The sequence below is a fragment of the Heptranchias perlo genome, chromosome 22 (assembly GCF_035084215.1).
Source record: "Heptranchias perlo isolate sHepPer1 chromosome 22, sHepPer1.hap1, whole genome shotgun sequence".
Lineage (NCBI taxonomy): Eukaryota > Metazoa > Chordata > Chondrichthyes > Hexanchiformes > Hexanchidae > Heptranchias > Heptranchias perlo.
In genome coordinates this window covers 25,317,009-25,339,582 of record NC_090346.1, presented here as the reverse complement: position 1 = coordinate 25,339,582, position 22,574 = coordinate 25,317,009, and the positions used below count along the sequence as shown (strand labels likewise).

General features: G+C 40.9%; 1 protein-coding gene across 1 annotated transcript in view; it reads right to left on the bottom strand.

The window, feature by feature from the left end:
- Positions 1-22,574, bottom strand: part of pemt (phosphatidylethanolamine N-methyltransferase) — a 107,055-nt gene that overhangs the window by 83,817 nt on the left and 664 nt on the right. Inside the window, exon 2 of the mRNA XM_068003163.1 lies at positions 19,711-19,818. Within this exon, the coding sequence (XP_067859264.1) occupies positions 19,711-19,818 (108 nt within the window). The remainder of the gene's footprint in view (positions 1-19,710; positions 19,819-22,574) is intronic.

Genomic DNA, 22,574 nt, shown 5'->3' with positions numbered 1-22,574 from the left:
AGGTGCTCAAAGGAGGAAGTGTCAGAGGAGTAGGGAGAGAGACCAGAGTGCGATATGAAGGTATGGACCACACCTGCACCACAGTGCTTTCGCCGATGCAGATGGTGGAAAGTATAGCCAGGTGAGAGGACTTCAGTAAGGGACAAGGTGTCGTCACCCGTAAGCCAAGTTTCCGTCAAGGCCATGATGCCATTGCAATCATCCACAATAAGATCATAGATGGCAAGGGCCTTGTTTGCAAGTAAACGGACATTCTGGAGGGAGTTGTGGAGGAGGTGGTGATTGCTGATCTGCTGGCAAAGTCCATGGGGTAAGCGGTGGGAGGGACGAGCGGGACGGGATGGAGGGTGGCTTGATTAGCCCCAGTGGGTGTACTAGGTGGGAAGATCAGCAAGAGAGGAGGATGAGTAATAATATGAGGGTCAAAGTGGGGGAGGAATTTTTGAAGTGTGTTGAGAACTTCCTTTACCAGCATATTTCCAGCCCAATGAGGAAGGAGGCATTGTTGGATTTGGTTTTGGGGAATGAGGTGGGCTAAGTGGAGCAAGTGTCAGTGGGGGAACATTTAGGGAACAGCGATCATAAGGTTTAGAATAGCTATGGAAAAGGACATGGACTGCTCCAAAGTAAAAATTCTCAATTAGAGGAGGGCCAAATGGATGAGAACAGATCTGGCCTGGGTAAATTCAAATCAAAGATTAGCAGACAGAACTTTAATTGAACAGTGGGCTGCCTTTAAAGAGGAGATGGTTCGGGTACAGTCGAGGTACATTCCCACGAGAGAGAAAGGTAGGGCAACTAAAGCCAGGGCTCCCTGGATGACAAAAGAGGTAGAGAGTAAGATGAAGCAGAAAAAAGAGGCGTATGACAGATGTCAGGTTGATAACACAAGTGAGAACCAGCTGAATATAGAAAGTTCAGAGGGGAAGTGAAAAGGGAAGTGAAAAAGGAAATAAGAGGGGCAAAGAAAGAGTACGAGAATAGACTGGCAGCCAAAATAAAAGGGAATCCAAAAGTCGTCTATAGGCATGTAAACGGGTAGTAAGAGTAGGAGTGCGGCCGATTGGGGACCAAAAAGGAGATCTACTCATGGAGGCAGAGGGCATGGCCAAGGTACTAAATGAGTACTTTGCATCTGAATATACCAAGGAAGAAGATGCTGCCAGAATCTCAATAAAGGAAGATGTAGTTAAGATACTGGATGGGCTAAAAATTGATAAAGAGGAGGTACTAGAAAGGCTAGCTGTACTTAAAGTAGATAAGTCACTCAGTCCAGATGGGATGCACCCTAGGTTGCTGAGGGAAGTAAGGGTAGAAATTGCAGAGGTACTGGCCAAAATCTTTCAAACATCCTTAAATGCGGGGGTGGTACCAGAGGACTGGAGAATTGCAAATGTTACATCCTTGTTCAAAAAACGGTGTAAGGATAAACCCAGTAACTACAGGCCAGTTAGTTTAACCTCAATAGTGGGGAAAATTTTAGAAACAATAATCCAGGACAGAATTGGCAGTCACTTGGACAAGTGCGGATTGAATGGGAAAAGCCAGCACAGATTTGTTAAAGGCAAATCGTGTTTAACTAACTTGATTGAGTTTTTTGATGAGGTAACAGAGAGGGTAGATGAGGGCAATGCAGTTGATGTGGTGTATATGGACTTTCAAAAGGCATCTGATAAAGCGCCGCAAATAGGCTTGTTATCAAGATTGAAGCCCATGGAATAAAAGGGGCAGTGGCAGAATGGATACAGAATTGGCTGAGTAACAGGAAACTGAGAGTAATGATGAACGATTGTTTTTCGGACTGGAGGGAGGTGCACAGTGGTGTTCCCACAGGTCGGTACTAGGACCACTGCTTTTCTTGATATATATTAATGACTTGGACTTGGGTGTACAAGACACAATTTCAAAATTTGCAGATGACACAAAACTTGGAAGTGTAGTGAACCGTGAAGAGGATAGTGATAAACTTCAAGAGGATATAGACAGGCTGGTGGCATGGGCGGACGCATGGCAGATGAAATTTAATGCAGAAAAATGCAAGGTGATACATTTCGGTAGGAAAAATGAGGAGAGGAAATATAAGCTAAAGGGCACAATTCTAAAAGGGGTACAGGAACAGAGAGATCTGGGGGTATATGTGCACAAATCATTGAAGGTGGCAGGGCAGGTTGAGAAAGTGGTTCAAAAAGCATACAGGATCCTAAGCTTTATAAATGCAGGCATAGAATACAAAAGCAAGAAAGGTCATGATGAACCTTTATAAAATACTGGTTCGGCCACAGCTGGAGCATTCTGTCTAGTTCTGGGCACCGCAATTTAGGAAAGATGTGAAGGCCTTAGAGAGGGTGCCGAAGAGATTTTCTGGAATGATTCCAGGGATGACGGACCTTAGTTATGTGGATAGACTGGAGAAGCTGGGGTTGTTCTCCTTGGAACAGAGAAGATTGAGAGATTTGATCGAGGTATTCAAAATCATGAAGGGTCTAGACAGCGTGGATAGAAAGAAACTATTCTCATTGGCAGAAGGGTCAAGAACCAGAAGATATAGATTTAAAGTGATTGGCAAAAGAACCAAAGGTGACATGAGGAAAAACTTTTTTACACAGTAAGTGGTTAGGATCTGAAATGCACTGCCAGCGTGGGTGGAGGAGGCAGTCTCAATCATGGCCTTCAAAAGGGAACTGGCTAAGTACTTGAAAGGAAAAAATTTGCAGGGCTATGGGGACAGGGCGGGGGAATGGGACTAGCTGGATTGCTCTTGCATAGAGCTGGCACGGACTCAATGGGCCAAATGGCCTCCTTCTATGCTGTAACCTTCCTATGATTCTATGATTGGATACATCAGATTACATAGGCATGGCAAAGATTAGGACGGATATGTCCTAGTTGTAAACAAAGGACAGGGAGGAGACAATAAGAAATAGTCCAAAGTTAAAGTCAGAGGTTCCATCGTGGGGTGAAGTTGACTTGTAGATTTTCAGTATAAAACCAAACATTATAATACCCTCCCACTTTTTCTTACTTTTATTCTGTGCCTATCCTCCGTGACTCACGACATGCTGCAATGCAGCACTCCACTAAACAAAAATACTCTTTAAAAAAAAACATTTGTGCTGGCAAACAGGTTGTACTGTACTACAATTTGAAAGAAAAACAGAAATTCCTGGAAATACACAATAGATCAGTCAGCATTGATAAAAAGAAAATAGTTTCACATTTCAGGCATAACCTTTCATCAGAACTCTGCCGTATATTTCCAGGATTTTCTGTTTTTCTTCCACAACTCTGTCCACTGACAGGAATAAAATTGTGGATAATGTATCAGTGATTTTCCAATTAGCCACCTACAGCATATATGTTGCTGATGGTGCGAGGCCTCAGAAACTTCCGCCCAAGAAGTTTGACAGTGTGCGACAGGAAAGTGTTACGGAAATAAACTTTACACTGGACTCAAAACTTTTAATTCTAGGGACGATTCCATCATCAGTGTTCCAGTGGATAGTTATGCTTGTAGGAAACGCATTTCGAGAAATCGTGGGCACCAAGCCCCAGTTTTCTGTCCATTCATTTTTGGACTGAATATCATGGACTCTGTCTGCAAATTTCCCAAGATGTGCAAGCACCACACCCCTTTCATATGTATAGTATCATAGTATGATACAGCATAGAAGGAAGCCATTCGGTCCATCGTGCTTATGCCGGTAAACAGTAGTGCTGCCAACAGTAAAATACTTTTACTATTTGTCAATGTTTGTCCTTTGTATGACTTTTCCATGGAAATAAAAATATTATTTGCTTTAATCAATAAACTTCTGGTCCATGTGATAATATCATCCATTTTTAAGAGAGTTTGGTAGTGTTGCATGAGCCTATATTACATTTAGTAAACAGATTGCGGCAAGAGATGGGCACCTCTGTGGGTACGAAGATAAAATAGGGACAGCTTCCAAATCAGAGGAGACAAGGTCCACTTCCAGGAGCTGCTCCTAGACACTTGAAAGGGAAGATGTGAAAACCTGAAATAACTTTTAAGCTGTTGCAAGTTTAATGCCAAAAAATCTCATTTTATTTATTGGGTGTGGAAATGACACTGGGGTCCTCAAAATATTAATCAGAAATTTGAAAGATTTGTGAGTAATCACCAAAACTTCAAGGAAAGATAAATCGATGCTGTAATAAAGGTAAACCATTCTAAAATGAAATTCTACCATAAGCACTCAGTGAAGTTCAATTTCCTGATCTCTGTGTGAAATCATAAATTGGAATCTGATTTCATACATCATTTCAGCTCAACAATACTAACTACTCACAGCCCGAGCACTCAGATATGAAGTCACAGCATCTAAAAGGAAGAATGCTTTGAGCATATGTTTTTATATTTTTTCCTAAACTCACATTATTTGCATAGCTTGCAGTTACAATTTCCCTTCCCTCAAGACATGTTATTATAGAAGTGGAGGGCTTCATCACCCAACGAAAATGAAGAGAAAGGTAGAAAAACCTACATTAAATAGCACCTTATCATGTCTCCCAGAAAAGAGCTACATATAAAATGAGTTACTTTGACTTTTGTTCTCTAGGTTAAATTTTCTGAGGAAGTCACTAGTATAGTGGATAAGAAAAATCCAGTAGACACTGTCTATCTGGACCTACAGAAAGCCTTTGATAAGGTACCTTACATCAGGTTACTTCACAAGATAGATTCTTATGGTATCAGTAGAAATATGAAACGCTGGATTAAAAATTGGTTCCAATCCCGCAGCCAAAAAGTTGTAGTTAACATGTCTCCAAGCTGAACTACATCCGTTACCAGTGGTGTCCCCCAGGGATCGGTTCTAGGCCCGCTACTTTTCACGGTCTTTATTAATGACTTGGACAGCAGTGTTGAGAGTATGGTAAGTAAGTTTGCAGATGACACCAAAATCAGTGCAAGGGTTAAGTGGTAGAGGAGTGCAAACAAATCCAAAAAGATTTAGATGTGCTAAGGGAGTAGGCCACACATTGGCAAATGCCATTTAATTTAGATAAATGTAGTGTCATGCATGTTGGTAGGGCCAACACAGATTACACGTATCACTTTAATATCATTGCCAATACTGAAAGAGGTTGAGAGAGAAAAAGATCTTGGTGTTATTGTACACAGATCATTAAAGGTTCGTGACCAATGTATAGAAACCGTAGCTAAAGCTAACAGGGTATTGAGTTGTATTAATAGAACCATTCAGTATATATTAAAGGACACCATTTTGACACTATACAGGTCGCTGGTCAGTCCACATCTAGAGTATTGTGCCCAGTTTTGGATCCCCCACACGGTGGGTGATATAGTGGCCTTGGAAAAGGTTTAGAGGAGAGCTACAAGAATGATTCCTAGCTTAAAGAACCTCAGCTATTCTAAGGATCTTGGTCTATTTACTTTAGAGCAGCATAGACTTAGAGGTGATCTGATAGAGGTCTATAAAATAAATGAAGGGCAGGATAGCATCCCTATTAATAGATTATTCCAGTTTAACAGATTGGGGAGGACCGGAGGACATGACTATGTAAGAGCAGGAATAGACTGGATGTTAGGCGGTTCTTCTTTTCTCAGAGAATTGAGAGCCTCTGAAATACATTGCCGGCTGGTGTGGTGGGTGCTGACTCTCTGTAGGCCTTCAAGAGGGAGCTGGGGCAGAGATTGCATCATATTTGTAAGTTAAGTGTTTTTATAGCTAATACTTGGTCCATGTGATCTCCTGGACTGGTTTTGATCACCCGAGGGGGTCAGAGAGGAATTTTACAGAGTATTTTTTCCTTTATTGGCCCTGAGGTTTTTTTCTCTTTTTTTGCCTCTACCAGGAGAGTACATGGCTGCAGGGGTGGGTGGAGGTCGGGGGAATGAAGAAGTGTTTAGCCATGATGGTCCAGTCATCATGGTGTGGGACGAGCTTGATGGACCAGCTGATTTTTCCTGCCTGCCAATTTCGTATGTTCGTAAATGTAGCAGCCATTCTGCACACAGTGAAGACTCACAAACAGCAATGACATTAGTGGTGAGTTAAATTATTTTTTGTGGTATTGGCGGATGATGAAATGTTGGCCAGGAATAGAACACTTTTAATGCCCACTGGAGCAGGCAGACAGAGACTTTTCTTGATGTTTCATCCAAAAGGATGATAAATCTGATTAGGAATTCCTAAATTATGCACTGAAGTTCTAGAAAAAAGCTTGAAACCCACAACCTTCTGACTAAGAAACTTACCAACTAAGCCAAACTGACAAGGAAAAAAGTTTACCATTTGGTAACTTTCACAGTGCTATGAAGTTTATTGTCTGTAAAATTGCTTGCTCGAAAAAAGATTTTCTTGTTCCAATTTTTCAGACAAAAGGCCTCCTAAAATGTTATTCCAGTTCCTCATCAGAGTGTAGGATCATAACTGTCACTTATGGATATAATCAATGAATTTCATTAGCTTGTTAGTGCAAGGCATGTATTCTTATTTAATGTCCTTCTTATGCAAGCATTACTATGCTGAATTTACACTGCTAGTGTAAAGTAGGGGCACAACAGCTTGAACGCTTAATGCATTCCTCATGTTATTTATCTTAAACAAGTAAACACCTCTGTTGAAATGAGGAATTTTCAGGAGGTTTGTATATATTAACCCACAGCATAATTTTGAGGCTGTAGAAATCGACACTATTAAATGCAGAACTTAGTGGATACTTTAGCAAAATGCCAGAATGTCAGTTAAAAAATCACCCAAACAAAAAATTTGTTACTTATACTGACATCAGTGTCTTAGTTTACATCCATGGACATTTATGCAAGAGAAGCTGAAACACACTAAATGACTGAGAAATGCTAATTCAGGACATAGGAAATTCAAACATTTAATATGATCTACAGTATTGTACAAATATATTTTGCGCACGAACTCATTATGAGCTTTTCAAACCATAAAAAAGTACTGGCTTTAATGATAAAGCAGAACAATGAATGTAGAACAAATCAAAGGTCTTGCCGTTCATAGAGTCAATAATTGCATATTACAACATTGAACGAAGTTGAGCTGGCTCCTTCTGTTTTGACCGCTAATTCTGAAATTTCACCTTAACGTGAGCTGCTAAACTGAATAGTAATGCAGATCATTTGTGTAACAGCATTTAAACTTGTTAAATGCTTGCTATTGGATATTCCAGAAACAATGTACTAAATCCCAATCTATTATCACTGGATCCACGCAAGAAACTCTCATCAAGTTGGTGGTAAAGCTACATTCACAACCAGCTGAGTGACTTTACAAACCACATTTGGCTTTGCTTGGTAACAAGTGATAGTTTTGCTTTTTTCACTGACGGTGACTAGGACTACTTTTTACTGTTTCTTTGCCTTCTGCTCTTCATTTAATGTTTATAATTTTGTGGAAGCTACCAGATTTTATCTGTCCCTTTTATTCCTCCCACCACAATTGATTTAAATCTCCCTACCTAAAGTCAGGAGGCATGAAGCCAGCATCCATATGGAATAGACTGCAGATGTGAGTTACTGCAGCCCTAGCTGGCCTCAGCCTCTTAAAAGACAACCCCGTGAGACATTGAGGTAGCTTTGACGTATGCCCACTAGATGGAGTATAGGCAACAAAACCTGACTCAATTGGAGGCATTCCACCTTTGGATTACCCCTCCAGGGTATATTGCCAAAATCAAAGCTTGCCTGTGGAAATGGTCCCAGGTGAACAATATACTTATTTATCCTCAATATGTCCACAGGAAACAGTCATTCCCAGGCTTTCAGACTGACAAATAACTTTCTGACAGACGTGTAGCTCATGCTTTAAACTAGTAAACAGGTTTATTGAGAAGTAAAATTAAACAGACACACGTGCAAACATAGCAGGTTTCAATGGATTGCAATAAAATGTGATTTCTCACCAATATTTAACCCATTTCAAAAATAATAAAACATCTCACTGATGTTTCCTATAGCTTGAAAAACATGCCCGTCAGGAAAAGCTTACATGTGAAATTTTATACTGATGGAGTGTTTGCACTAGCCCAAGCTCTTTCAACTGCCTAGTAAACTGGAGATTCCATAAAGAAATCCTGATTTGAGACAACAGTTATGCCCTTTGATTGTTTTGAGGTCCAATCTGGAAGAGAGAAAGATCAAAAGGAATACCTTAACAATATACGCAGCTGTCAATTATACTAGGGTTCACAGCACAAAAATTGCTCGACAGATTTGCTGAGGTAATGTTTACACCTAAAGTTTACACCTATAGAGCAATACCTGTGAGTAACCACCTTCCCCCTTCCAAGTGGGTCAGCATCTCCAAATTGATTAGCTGTGTCTCCTTGTTACATCACAGTAATCAATATTAACTGTCTCCAATACCTGGGTGAACTTTAAGCAGCGCACCTAGACAGAGATGGCTCATCCACCCTTTGAAGTGGCTTTTGCTTGAGACAAATGATGTGTATTTCAGGTACATACAGAGAAGCTGTTTCCAGACTAATGAAATTAAAGTGGTCACCAGCTGGGCCAGCTACCAAAATCCCATAAAGAAATATTAACAGAATCATAGGATTTAAAATAAGACAAATTTCCAAACAGTCACAAATTCTCATTCCTATTTGTCTTATGTCGGCACACATCCCATCCCCTCGATAAACCGAATTAAAACTGACTTTTGTTTTTGGCTGCTTGCTTGAAGAAAAAATTAATGTCATATAACTTTGGTAGTGTGTAGTACCATAAGCAATTTTTCTCAACAAAGTCTAAGGCCTTAAAATGAAAGTGCCTCCTGGTGTTCAACTGCTTCAAAGAATGCCTCAGCTTCTCATTCAGATCACCCATCACATCCAAGGAACCTGGAGGTTATTAACTGTTGGGTGGGTGCTGCAGTTTCTGATGTGTGTTTTTAATCAATAATATTAAAAACTGCAATTACTATATTTTGTTAGTATCCAAGAGAAAACTGCAAACAATTTTGTGCGTTACTTGTATAAAAAGTGTAATTTATCAGAATTTATAATATCAGTAAAAAGGTGATGGATTAAGAAAATTGAAATTTGAATGATGAGGTGATTTCACTATTTTAAACAATTTTACAACACCAAGTTATAGTCCAACAATTTTTATTTGCTTTCGGAGGTTTCCTCCTTCCTCAGGTAAATGTCAAGAGCTCCTTGAAGCCTACGCATTTATACATATAGAACAATACATGGTGTTTACAGACTGCCCCTGCAACTGCCCGTTGCCAAGGCAATCACCGTGTTCAGACAGAGAGGTGTCACCTGCAGAACCCCCGAATACACATTCAACAAAAAAACAAACAGGAAAAAAACAGAGAGAGGCAGAAACATCCGGAAGGCAGAGAAAGCCAGCAAATGACCCGTTACATTAAAAACAGATAGCTTTTGTTCGCTGGTGGGGTAACGTGTAGCGTGACATGAACCCAAGATCCCGGTTGAGGCCGTCCTCATGGGTGCGGAACTTGGCTATCAATTTCTGCTCGACGATTTTGCGTTGTCGTGTGTCTCGAAGGCCGCCTTGGAGAACGCTTACCCGAAGATCGGTGGCTGAATGTCCCTGACTGCTGAAGTGTTCCCCGACTGGGAGGGAACCCTCCTGTCTGGCGATTGTTGCGCGGTGTCCATTAAGCCAACACACCCGGACGTCCTATCGTATCAGGCAACGGAACCCTGTGTGAGAACCTCTCTGGATACATCGAGGGCATCCTGAAACCCATCGTACAGGGAACCCCCAGCTTCTGTCGCGACACTACAGACTTCCTACAAAAACTCAGTACCCACGGACCAGTTGAACCAGGAACACTTCTCACCACGATGGACGTCTCGGCACTCTACACCAGTATCCCCCACGATGACGGCATCGCTGCGACAGCATCAATACTCAACACCAACAACAGCCAATCTCCAGACGCCATCCTACAACTCATCCGCTTCATCCTGGATCACAATATCTTCACCTTCGATAACCAGTTCTTTACCCAAACACACGGAACAGCCATGGGGACCAAATTTGCACCCCAGTACGCCAACATTTTCATGCACAAGTTCGAGCAGGACTTCTTCACTGCACAGGACCTCCAACCAACGCTATACACCAGATACATCGATGACATTTTCTTTCTATGGACCCACGGCGAAGAATCACTAAAGAGACTACACGATAACATCAACAAGTTCCATCCCACCATCAAGCTCACCATGGACTACTCCTCAGAATCAGTTTCTTTCTTGGACACACGAATCTCCATCAAAGACGGGCACCTCAGCACCTCACTCTACCGCAAGCCCACGGACAATCTCACGATGCTCCACTTTTCCAGCTTCCACCCTAACCACGTCAAAGAGGCCATCCCCTATGGACAGGCCCTGCGAATACACAGGGTCTGCTCAGACGAGGAGGAACGGGATGGACACCTACAGACTCTGAAAGACGCCCTGGTAAGAACGGGATATGACGCTCGACTCATCGATCGACAGTTCCGACGGGCCACAGCGAAAAATCGCATAGACCTCCTCAGAAGACTAACACGGGACGCAACCAACAGAGTACCCTTCGTCGTCCAGTACTTCCCCGGAGCGGAGAAACTACGCCATGTTCTCCGCAGCCTTCAACATGTCATCAATGACGACAAACACCTCGCTATGGCCTTCCCCACACCTCCACTACTCGCCTTTAAACAGCCACCCAACCTCAAACAGACTATCGTTCGCAGCAAATTACCCAGCTTTCAGGAGAACAGCGTCCACGACACCACACAACCCTGCCACGGCAACCGCTGCAAGACATGCCAGATCATCGACACAGATACCACCATCACACGAGAGGACACCACCCACCAGGTGCATGGTTCATACTCCTGTGACTCGGCCAACGTTGTCTACCTCATACGCTGCAGAAAAGGATGCCCCGGAGCATGGTACATTGGCGAGACCATGCAGACACTGCGACAACGGATGAACGGACACCGCGCAACAATCGCCAGACAGGAGGGTTCCCTCCCAGTCGGGGAACACTTCAGCAGTCAGGGACATTCAGCCACCGATCTTCGGGTAAGCGTTCTCCAAGGCGGCCTTCGAGACACACGACAACGCAAAATCGTCGAGCAGAAATTGATAGCCAAGTTCCGCACCCATGAGGACGGCCTCAACCGGGATCTTGGGTTCATGTCACGCTACACGTTACCTCACCAGCGAACAAAAGCTATCTGTTTTTAATATAATGGGTCATTTGCTGGCTTTCTCTGCCTCTCTCTGTTTTTTTTTCCTGTTTGTTTTTTTGTTGAATGTGTATTCGGGGGTTCTGTAGGTGACACCTCTCTGTCTGAACACGGTGATTGCCTTGGCAACGGGCAGTTGCAGGGGCAGTCTGTAAACACCATGTATTGTTCTATATGTATAAATGCGTCGGCTTCAAGGAGCTCTTGACATTTACCTGAGGAAGGAGGAAATCTCCGAAAGCTTGTAGATTTCAAATAAAAATTGTTGGACTATAACTTGGTGTTGTAAAATTGTTTACAATTGTCAACCCCAGTCCATCACCGGCATCTCCACATCATCACTATTTTATCTATTTACATTTTACACAAAACATTGAATTCCTTGGATTCATTAACAGTCCTCACCTCTACAATTTGTTTGTAAAATGGTTCTGAATGACGATGAATTATATTCACGCATTATTCTTACCTGAGCTGATACATAAATCACTATCTATACAAGTCAAAACTATTAGCTTTTTTTTCAATTTTCAAGCTGAGAGTGTGGACATTCACTACACTAGCACAATGCACAAGCTTCCTTATACCAGTGTCGGCTTGGTTTAATAGGTGACATTCTCAACTCTGGGCCAGAAGTTTGTAAGTTCGAGCCCCATCCCAGAAGCTTGAAGCTGATACTCCGAGCTATACTGTGGGCACGCTGCATTGTTGGGAGTGTTGGCTTCAGTGAACGTTAAAGATCCCAATACACTTATTTTCTCAGCGTCTTGGTCAACATTGCTCCCTCAGCATCACAAAAACAGTTAAATGATTCTTCACCTCATTACTGTTTGTGGAGTCCTGCTGTGCTCAAAATGGCTGTGCTTTTTGCCTACTTAACAACAGTCACTGGATTTGAAAAGTATGAAGTATGAAGCGCTTTCAGACACTGCATGTCCTTTTTTCTTATTAAGGAACATGAAGGTGCACTTCCCCACTAAAGTTCAAGAAACACACATGCATTACTTCAGAACACAACTTCAGATTCTATTTTAGACCTTAAAACATAGAAATGTGCCATTCGGTGTTTATACTCTACACAAGCAGCAGTCCTAATCCCAGGTGTCCACCTTCTTCCCATATCCCTTGACTTGTGCACCATAAAGTTGTGCTGCTCTTCAGTATCACAGTATTGCTCTGCACCTTGTCAAAAGCTGACTGCTGCCATTGTACTGGCTTTACAGTGAATCTCATGAAATTTTGGCCCTTGCCCACCCGGAGATGGGTGGTAATAGTTGAAGTGTCATGCACCGAGATACGAAGAGAAATCAGTGAGGAGGCACAAAAATTGTTCTGTGGCCAGGTAGAGGAGCACAGTAGCTACTTCACTGGTTTAGGGCTGACCAAACAGACAAGCAGGTGGATGAAGTAGCTATGAGGATTGGTCAGTCTGGCAAGCCTGGCCCCACTCTATAGAGGGCTGCATGACACCAATTCGTGCCAGTCGTTGTGAACCTGGAGTCACGCATAGCACACTATCAACATACCTGTAAAAACTCCCACGAAATTCCCCTGTCTGCTGGGGAAGTGAGGTCTCCCATCTCCCTTTGACTGAAAAGCCTCCACACCAGCCCAACCTAACAATTGACTTGTGGACTCCTTCAAACATGTGACCCCATGAACAGGCACTGCAAGATCATGTGGGGTGCTGTAGCCATTTCTCTGGGGCTGAATTTGAAAAGCCACAGCAATGACTATTTTACATAATTTAAGCAGCAAAATTGGTTTAATGAGGTGCATTTCATTCAACGAGAACAGGTAAGGACGACGTCATTGGAAGTGATGTCACTAGTGGAGGCGTAGCTTTAGCATGCGCCGAGAGTGACGTCACCGGGTGGCCCGACGCATGCGCAGTGACATCATTGGGTGGCCTGGCGCACGAGCAGAAGGAAGACGTCAAGGGTCGACTGAAAACTGGAAGTACCCTCTGTCACTAATCACTCTGGAAGAGAACTGGGGTGATTGGTGGGGCACTGTGTGTGGGTCATGGATTGTTTTATTTTTTCCAGGTTTATTGGCAAGAAAATCGGGTCACCCCTTACATTACAAAGTGGAGAGTGACACTGTCACCTAACTTCCGGATTTCGGGCCATGCAAGTTGGTGACCTGCAACGCGGAACTCCAATCTTGTGCATCAGCGAATACCTTGCTTGACAACTGGAAGTTCTCATTCCCTGGCAACGTTCACTCCCTTTAATTTATTTATTAACTAATTTTATTTGTTTTTTGATAAACACTCCCTCTATAGACCACAGCGGGGAAAGTGCTTTCGGTTTCTGCTGTCTTAGAGCTGCCGCCATGAGTTCACAACTTGAACCACTAAGTGAGGTTGGAGGAAAACACCACATGCAGCAGAAACCTCAGGAAATTCTAAGTGAAGTCACGCAGGTCATTTGGGTCCATGTGCAAAGGCCACAGAAATATTGGGACCCATGGTTTCAAGCTCTGGGAACATAACAGAAGCAAACCAGCGGCTCCTGAGAGACAGAAGGACTTTTCCGAGGCGAGGGAAGAATTACTGAAGGGAGTTATAGCGTGGATGAGACATCATGTTGATTCCTCCCCCTGCCCATCCCCCACCCCCCGCAAATGTTATTCAATGTTTTATGTATTTATTATGTAATAAACCGTATTTTATGGGGTATATATTGGGGTGGTGAGGAACTAAGAGGCCATTTTAACTATTTCAAAACACAACCTTCTGACTAAGAAACTTACCAACTGAGCCAAGCTGACAAGAAAAAAGTTTACCGTTTGGTAACTTTTACAGTGCTATGAAGTTTTTTGTCTGTAAAATTGCCTGCTCGAAAAAAGATTTTCTTGTCCCAATTTTTCAGACAAAAGGCCTCCTAAAATGTTATTTCAGTTCCTCATCACAGTGTAGGATCATAACTGTCACCTATGGATATAATCAATGAATTTCATTAGCTTGCTAGTGCAAGACATGTATTCTTATTTAGTGTCCTTCTTATGCAAGCATTACTATGCTGAATTTACACTGCTAGTGTAAAGTAGGGGCACAAGAACTTCAATGCTTAATGCATTCCTTGTGTTATTTATCTTAAACAAGTAAACACTCTGTTGAAACGAGGAATTTCAGAGGTTTGTGTATATTAACCCACAGCATAATTTTGAGGCTGTAGAAATGGACACTATTAAATGCAGAACTTAGTGGATACTTTAGCAAAATGCCAGAATGTCAGTTAAAAAAAAAATCACCCAAACAAAAATTGTGTTACTTAGTTGTTTTAGTTTACATCATGGACATATATGCAAGAGAAGCTGAAACACACTGACTGGCTGAGAAATGCTAATACAGGACATAGGAAATTCAAACATTTAATATGATCTACAGTATTGTGTAAATATATTTTGTGAACAAACTCATTATGAGCTATTCAAACCATAAAAAAGTATTAGCTTTAATGATAATGCAGAACAAATGAACGTAGAACAAATGTAATCAAAGATCTTGCCATTCATAGAGTCAATAATTGCATATTACAACATTGAACGAAGTTGAGCTGACTCCTTCTGTTTTGACCGCTAATTCTGAAATTCCACCTTAACGTGAACTGCTAAACTGAATAGTAATGCAGATCATTTGTGTAACAGCATTTAAACTTGTTAAATGCTTATTAATGGATATTCCAGAAACAATGTGCTAAATGCCACTCCATTATTACAGGATCTATGCGAGAATCTCTCAAGTTGGTGGTAAAGCAACATTCACAGCCAGCTAAGTGACTTTACAAACCACATTTGGCTTTGCTTGGTAACAAGTGATAGTTTTGCTTTTTTCACTGAAGGTGGCTAGTACTACTTTTTGCTGTTTCTTTGCCTTCTGCTCTTCCTTTAATGTTTATAATTTTGTGGATGCTACCAAATTTTATCTGTCCCTTTTATTTCCTCCACCACAATTGATTTAAATCTCCCTACCTAAAGTCAGGAGGCATGAACCCAGCATCCATACGGAAGAGACTGCAGATGTGAGTTACTGCAGTCCTAGCTGGCCTCAGCCCCTTAAAGGACTACCCCATGATACATTGATATAAGGAGTCTTACAACACCAGGTTATAGTCCAACAGCTTTATTTGAAATAAAGCTGTTGGACTATAACCTGGTGTTGTAAGACTCCTTACATTTGTCCACCCCAGTCCATCACCGGCATCTCCACATCATGATACATTGAGGTGGCTTTGACGCTATGCCCACTAGATGGAGTATAGGCAACAAAACTAACAAAACCTGACTCAATTGGAGGCATTCCACCTTTGGATTACCCCTCCAGGGTATATTGCCAAAATCAAAGCTTGCCTGTGGAAATGGTCCCAGGTGAACAATATACTTATTTACCCTCAATATGTCCACAGGAAACAGTCATTCCCAGACTTTCAGGCTGACATAACTTTCTGATAGACTGTGTAGCTCATGCTTTAAACTAGTAAACAGGTTTATTGAGATGTAAGATTAAACAGACACAAGCACAAACATAGCAGGTTTCAATGGATTGCAATAAAATGTGATTTTTCACCAATATTTAACCCAATTTCAAAAATAATGAAACATCTCAACACTGATAATTCTCATAGCTTGAAAAACATGCCCGTTATGAAAAGCTTACATGTGAAATTTTATACTGATGGAGTGTTTGCACTAGCTCAAGCTCTTTCAACTGCCTAGTAAACTGGAGATTCTCTAAAGAAACCCTGATTTGGGACAACAGTTATGCCCTTTGATTGTTTTGAGGTCCAATTTGGAACAGAGAAAGATCAAAAGGAATACCTTAACAATATACGCAGCTGTCAATTATACTAGGGTTCACAGCACAAAAATTACTCGCCAGATTTGCTGAGGTAATGTTTACACCTAAAGAGCAATATCTGTGCGTGGCCACCTTCCCCTTTCCAAGTGGGTCAGCATCTCCAAATTGATTAGCTGTGTCTCCTTGTTACATCACAGTAATCAATATTAACTGTCTCCAATACCTGGGTGAACTTTAAGCAGCGCACCTAGACAGAGATGGCTCATCCACCCTTTGAAGTAGCTTTCGCTTGAGACAAATGATGTTATTTCAAGTAGCCATGATGTGGAGATGCCGGTGATGTACTGGGGTTGACAATTGTAAACAATTTTACAACACCAAGTTATAGTCCAACAATTTTATTTTTAATCCCACAAGCTTTCGGAGGCTTCCCCCTTCCACACCACCTGAGGAAGGGGGAAGCCTCCGAAAGCTTGTGGGATTAAAAATAAAATTGTTGGACTATAACTTGGTGTTGTAAAATTGTTTACAATTATTTCAAGTACATACAGAGAAGCTGCTCCAGACTAATCAAATTAAAGTGGTCACAAGCTGGGCCAGCTACCAAAACCCCATAAAGAAATATTAAAAGAATCATAGGATTTAAAATAAGACAAATCTCCAATCGGTCACAACTTTTCACTCTTATTTGTCTTATGTCGGCACACATCCCATGCCCTAGATAAACCTAATTAAAATAGACTTTAGTTTTGGGCTGCTTGCTTGAAGGAAGAAAAAAAAATCATAACTTTGGTAGTGTAGTACCATGAGCAATTTTTCTCAACAAAGTTGTTAGTTGAAGGCCTTTAAATGAAAGTGCCTCCTGGTGTTCACTGCTTCAAAGAATGCCTCAGCTTCTCATTCAGATCACCCATCACATCCAAGGAACTTGGAGGTTATTAACTGTTGGGTGGGTGCTGCATTTCTGATCTGTGTTTTTAATCAATAATATAAAAAACTACAATTACTATATTTTGTTTGTATCCAAGAGAAAACTGCAAACAATTTTGTATGTTACTTGTATAAAAAGTTTAATTTATCAGAATTTACAATATCAGTATGATTTGTTTTAATGTAATAAAGCAAAAACAGTGATTGATTAAGAAAATTGAAATTTGAATGATGAGGTGATTTCACTATTTTATCTATTTACATTTTACACAAAACATTGAATTCCTTGGATTCATTAACAGTCCTCACCTCTACAATTTGTTTGTAAAATGGTTATGAATGACGATGAATTATATTCACGCATTATTCTTACCTGAGCTGATACATAAATCATTATCTATACAAGTCAAAACTATTAGCTTTTTTTTCAATTTTCAAGCTGGGAGTGTGGACATTCACTACACTAGCACAATGCACAAGCTTCCTTATACCAGTGTCGGCTTGGTTTAATAGGTGACATTCTCAACTCTGGGCCAGAAGTTTGTAAGTTCGAGCCCCATCCCAGAAGCTTGAAGCTGATACTCCGAGCTATACTGTGGGCACGCTGCATTGTTGGGAGTGTTGGCTTCAGTGAACGTTAAAGATCCCAATACACTTATTTTCTCAGCGTCTTGGTCAACATTGCTCCCTCAGCATCACAAAAACAGTTAAATGATTCTTCACCTCATTACTGTTTGTGGAGTCCTGCTGTGCTCAAAATGGCTGTGCTTTTTGCCTACTTAACAGTCACTGGATTTCAAAAGTATGAAGTATGAAGCACTTTCAGACACTGCATGTCCTTTTTTCTTATTAAGGAACATGAAGGCGCACTTCCCCACTAAAGTTCAAGAAACACACATGCATTACTTCAGAACACAACTTCAGATGCTATTTTAGACCTTAAAACATAGAAACATGCCGTTCGGTGTTTATACTCTACACAAGCAGCAGTCCTAATCCCAGGTGTCCATCTTCTTCCCATATCCCTTGACTTGTGCACCATAAAGTTGTGCTGCTCTTCAGTATCACAGTATTGCCCTGCACCTTGTCGAAAACTGACTGCTGCCATTGTAATGGCTTTACAGTGAATCTCATGGAATTTTGGCCCTTGCCCACCCGGAGATGGGTGGTAATCGTTGAAGTGTCATGCCCCGAAATACGAAGAGAAATCAGTGAGGAGGCACAAAAATTGTTCTGTGGCCAGGTAAAGGAGCACAGTAGCTACTTCACTGGTTTAGGGTTGACCAAATAGACAAGCAGGTGGATGAAGTAGCGATGAGGATTGGACAGTCTGGCAAGCCTGGCCCCACTCTATAGAGGGCTGCATGACACCAATTCGTGCCAGTCGTTGTGAACCTGGAGTCACGCATAGCACACTATCAACATGACCTGTAAAAACTCCCACGAAATTCCCCTGTCTGCTGGGGAAGTGAGGTCTCCCACCTCCCTTTGACTGAAAAGCCTCCACACCAGCCCAACCTAACAATTGACTTGTGGACTCTTTCAAATATGTGACCCCATGAACAGGCACTGCAAGATCATATGGGGTGCTGTAGCCATTTCTCTGGGGCTGAATTTGAAAAGCCACAGCAATGACTATGTTACATAATTTAAGCAGCAAAATTGGTTTAATGAGGTGCATTTCATTCAATGAGAAAGGGTGAGGGCGACGTCATTGGAAGTGATGTCACTAATGGAGGCGTAGCTTAGCATGCATGTCCTTTTTCTTATTAAGAAATATGAAAGCGCACTTCCCCACTACAGTTCAAGAAACACACATGCATTACTTCAGAACACAACTTCAGTTTCTATTTTAGACCTTAAAACATAGAATTCCATAGAAATGACAATATAGAAACATGCCGTTCAGTTTTTGGTAACCGCTCCCTCTATTGACCACAGCGGGGAAAGTGCTTTCGGTTTCTCCTGTCTTAGAGCTGCCGCCGTGCGTTCACAGCTTGAACCACTAAGTGAGGTTGAAGGAAAACACCACATGCAGCAGAAACCTCAGGAAATTCTAAGTGGAGTCACGCAGGTCATTTGGGTCCATGTGCAGAGGCCTGAAAAATGTCATATTTGCAAAGGCCACAGAAATATTGGGACCCAAGGTTTCAAGTTCTTGGAACAGAACATAAGCAAACCAGCGGCTCCTGAGAGACAGAAGGCCTTTTCTGAGGCGAGGGAAGAATTACCAAAGGGATGAGACATCATACTGATTTTTTTCCCCCCACAAACGTTGTTCAATGTTTTGTGTGTTTATTATGTAATAAACGGTATTTTCGGGGGTATGTATTGGGGTGGTGAGGGATTAACATGCCACTTGAAGGATTTCAAAAACATTTTTTCCAGGGATTTAATTGGTTGCTTTTGTGGTGAAATCATTATTTGCTTTTTAGTAAATTCAATTTGTAAAAGTACTGCTGTTTTACAGTTTGTGATTTTGAATGCCTTTCAGCGAGTGTGAAATTTGAGCCAGTCAGCATCCTTTACATGCCAACCACCTATTGGACTCTTCCCATGTCCTGTGAATATGCACCAGGTGCAATTTTTTACATTTTATATAGACAGATCTTTATCTCTCCGATTACGGTATCTGGGTGGAGATTTCTGGAACGTGTCCACTCTCGACAAACTGTATGACAATGCATCAAATCAAGAATACACTGAATACGCAGAACAGCATAAGCAACATCCAATACTCACAATATTCCAGAACAATGGGTTAAAAGCAACAGCCAGGATGGCTATATTAAACTTCAAGTCTGTCCAATCGAGGTAGCTGAAAATATCTGCCATTATTGAAATATCAATCTGAAAAGAAATATATTTTAAGTTTCTATTTTTGACAAAAGCAAATTAAGATTCACTTCAGATAATACAACTTTTCTGACAAAAGGTCTTCAACCGGAAATGTGAGCTGTTTCTTTCTCCACAGATTTTCCATTTTAATACAATTTTTAGTTGTTTATCATTATTCTAAACTTTAGAAAGGTCATAAAAGCTTTACCGATAATTTAGTGTGTTAAAGCCATATAGATCAGGAACACCACAGGTATGATTCTCTGTCCGTGCCAAGTTGGCTGATCCCAGCCAGGGTAGTGATAGCCTATGCATCCAGGGCTTGGGACAGGAAAAATGTCATGGTTCCCATTGCTGATCACCTAGTGACTCCTACCAGAAGTGCACACATCATGTGAGAAAGGGATTGGCTATGATGTCTCTCACAGTCAAATAGTCAGTTGAAGCTAACACATGAATGGCCAAGTGGATGAGGTACTGCCACTTGTGGAACTGTACTCTAGTCAGTGCTCTCAGGACAGGAGGAGATGGATTAAAAAAATGGGGGAGAGAGAGAAATAAAGAGATCCTCCTATTGGTGAATCAAAAAAATCCAAGCATGATGCAGGTGATAATGAAAAAGGGTCGACACAGTCAATAAGTATATAATACTGTCTGAGAAGAAAGTCAAATTTTAATTAAAAATAGTTGTGGTTCAGAAATGTAACTGCAGTTCTCAAAGTATTAAGCAAATTATAGTAATTATTATATATAATTCTTAGAGTAACTTTATATGCTCACATTTGGACCATAATAGAGTAATAATTAAAGCATGATTCTGCAACAAGTAGCTTTAAGGTAGCATTTAAATCTAATTTTATTTTACTAGCTGCGTAAAATACTAAAAATATTGAAGATCGCTACAGCTACTCTAAAAAGTATTTTAATATTAATGAGACATTGAATGCAATTTTTTTGCAATTAGTCCTAGCATTAGTTGAAGAAAATAGTCACTGCAGTGTATAACATTCAGCCAAGAGACAATTTAACGAGTGCTGCCTTCAGAGTCAAGAACAGTCTTATGTCATTTGACAATATTTTTACAATGCTGTAATGCATTTCCTCTAGTGGGAGGGTCCAGAACCAGGGGACAAAACCTTAAAATTAAAGCTAAACCATTCAGGGGTGATGTCAGGAAGCATTTTTTCCACACAAAGGGTAGTGGAAATCAGGAAGAGTCTCCCCCAAAAAGTTGTTGAGGCTGGGGGCAATTGAAAATTTCAAAACTGAGATTAATAGATCTTTGTTAGTCGAGGGTATTAAGGGTTACGGAACCAAGGCAGGTAGATGGAATTAAGATACAGATCAGCTGTGATCTAATTAAATGGCGGAACAGGCTTGAGGGTCTTGATGGCCTACTCCTGTTCTTATTGACTGCCAGCAAAACCACCAGTAAGTTTGCGATCACCTACACCAGTGCAAAAGGTTGCAAGTAGGTGTCTTTCAAAATAGTAGTTTCTATTTTCTATGATTTTAAAATAACAATAAGTAGATGTGTACCAGATGACATTAATTAAATGAATGATTTACAAAAATAACAAATTAAAATACTCAAAGAGATTAAGAGTATGAGGTGCACGCAGAAGAGTAGGACTCGACCTAGGTTTCACTTAGGGAGAAACATGGACTTGAAAGTGGCAGTTTTTATGCTGTAACATTCCACGATTCTATAAAAATTATAAAAAGTAAAGAAAAGGTTAATCTGACAATTGTCATGAGAGATGCCCAGTTGGCCAGATTGAGGTTGCAGAGCTCAGTCTGTGAAAAGGACGGTGAGCGAGAGAACATAATTTAAGGCATGAAAGAAGTAACCATGAAAGTCAGAAACAAATTATCAGTCAGAGGACTTCAGGAAGGTGTGAACAGGGACATGATAATGGAACTAACTGTAAGGACAAGTTGTTGCAGGTACTATACATGAGAGGCCAAGGTACTTGTAATGTTCAGATCAAGGATTGCAAAGTTTCCAGAACATGAACTGTACTACAGCACAATTTGTACAAGGCCAAGAAACACAAAATAAAGGTACATCCTATCCTTGGTGGTGAATCAACTTGACGATATGACCAGTATAAAATGATTATACTTTATATTTATAAATGTATTGCAGTACATGCAAAAGCTTGATTCAAATGAGTCTTGAGATGGTACATTGGCACAGCAGATGACCTATCTACAGTAATCTAGCTGATTTTTTTTTAAAGACAAAAGAGGACTTAAATCTTTGGGGGAAATCAGACTTGAGAGAGTTAATGTTAAGTGTGCTTAATTTTTAACATGCAGGCTGCAGTACTTCTTTAAGTGTGAAGCTAGGACTGTTAAGGTCACCACTTTTACATACAATGTAAATACTTCATATGAAGTGATTTACAATAAAAGTTCAGAACTAACACAATCCCAAAAAAGATAAATGGATCTCATGCCCATAAGGTGCATTTATTCTTTTGGTATTATTTTTATTTTCACCTTGGTTATGGAGTCAAGTCATGGAACACATCCAAATTGCATATTGACCTACTGCTATTGCACCATAACATTACTGCCTGTTTTTGCAGCTTTTATTTGTAATTTTTTTTCTCTTAGATACATGTCACAGTGCACCATGACTAAAGCATTCTTTTCACACTTAGGTTAGCTAAAACTGACAAATCTCTATTTTTGAGGAGTCGCTTGTGAGTTTAGCATATTAATTTATTTAATAAATGCTATTGTAATTCCCCATTTTCTCA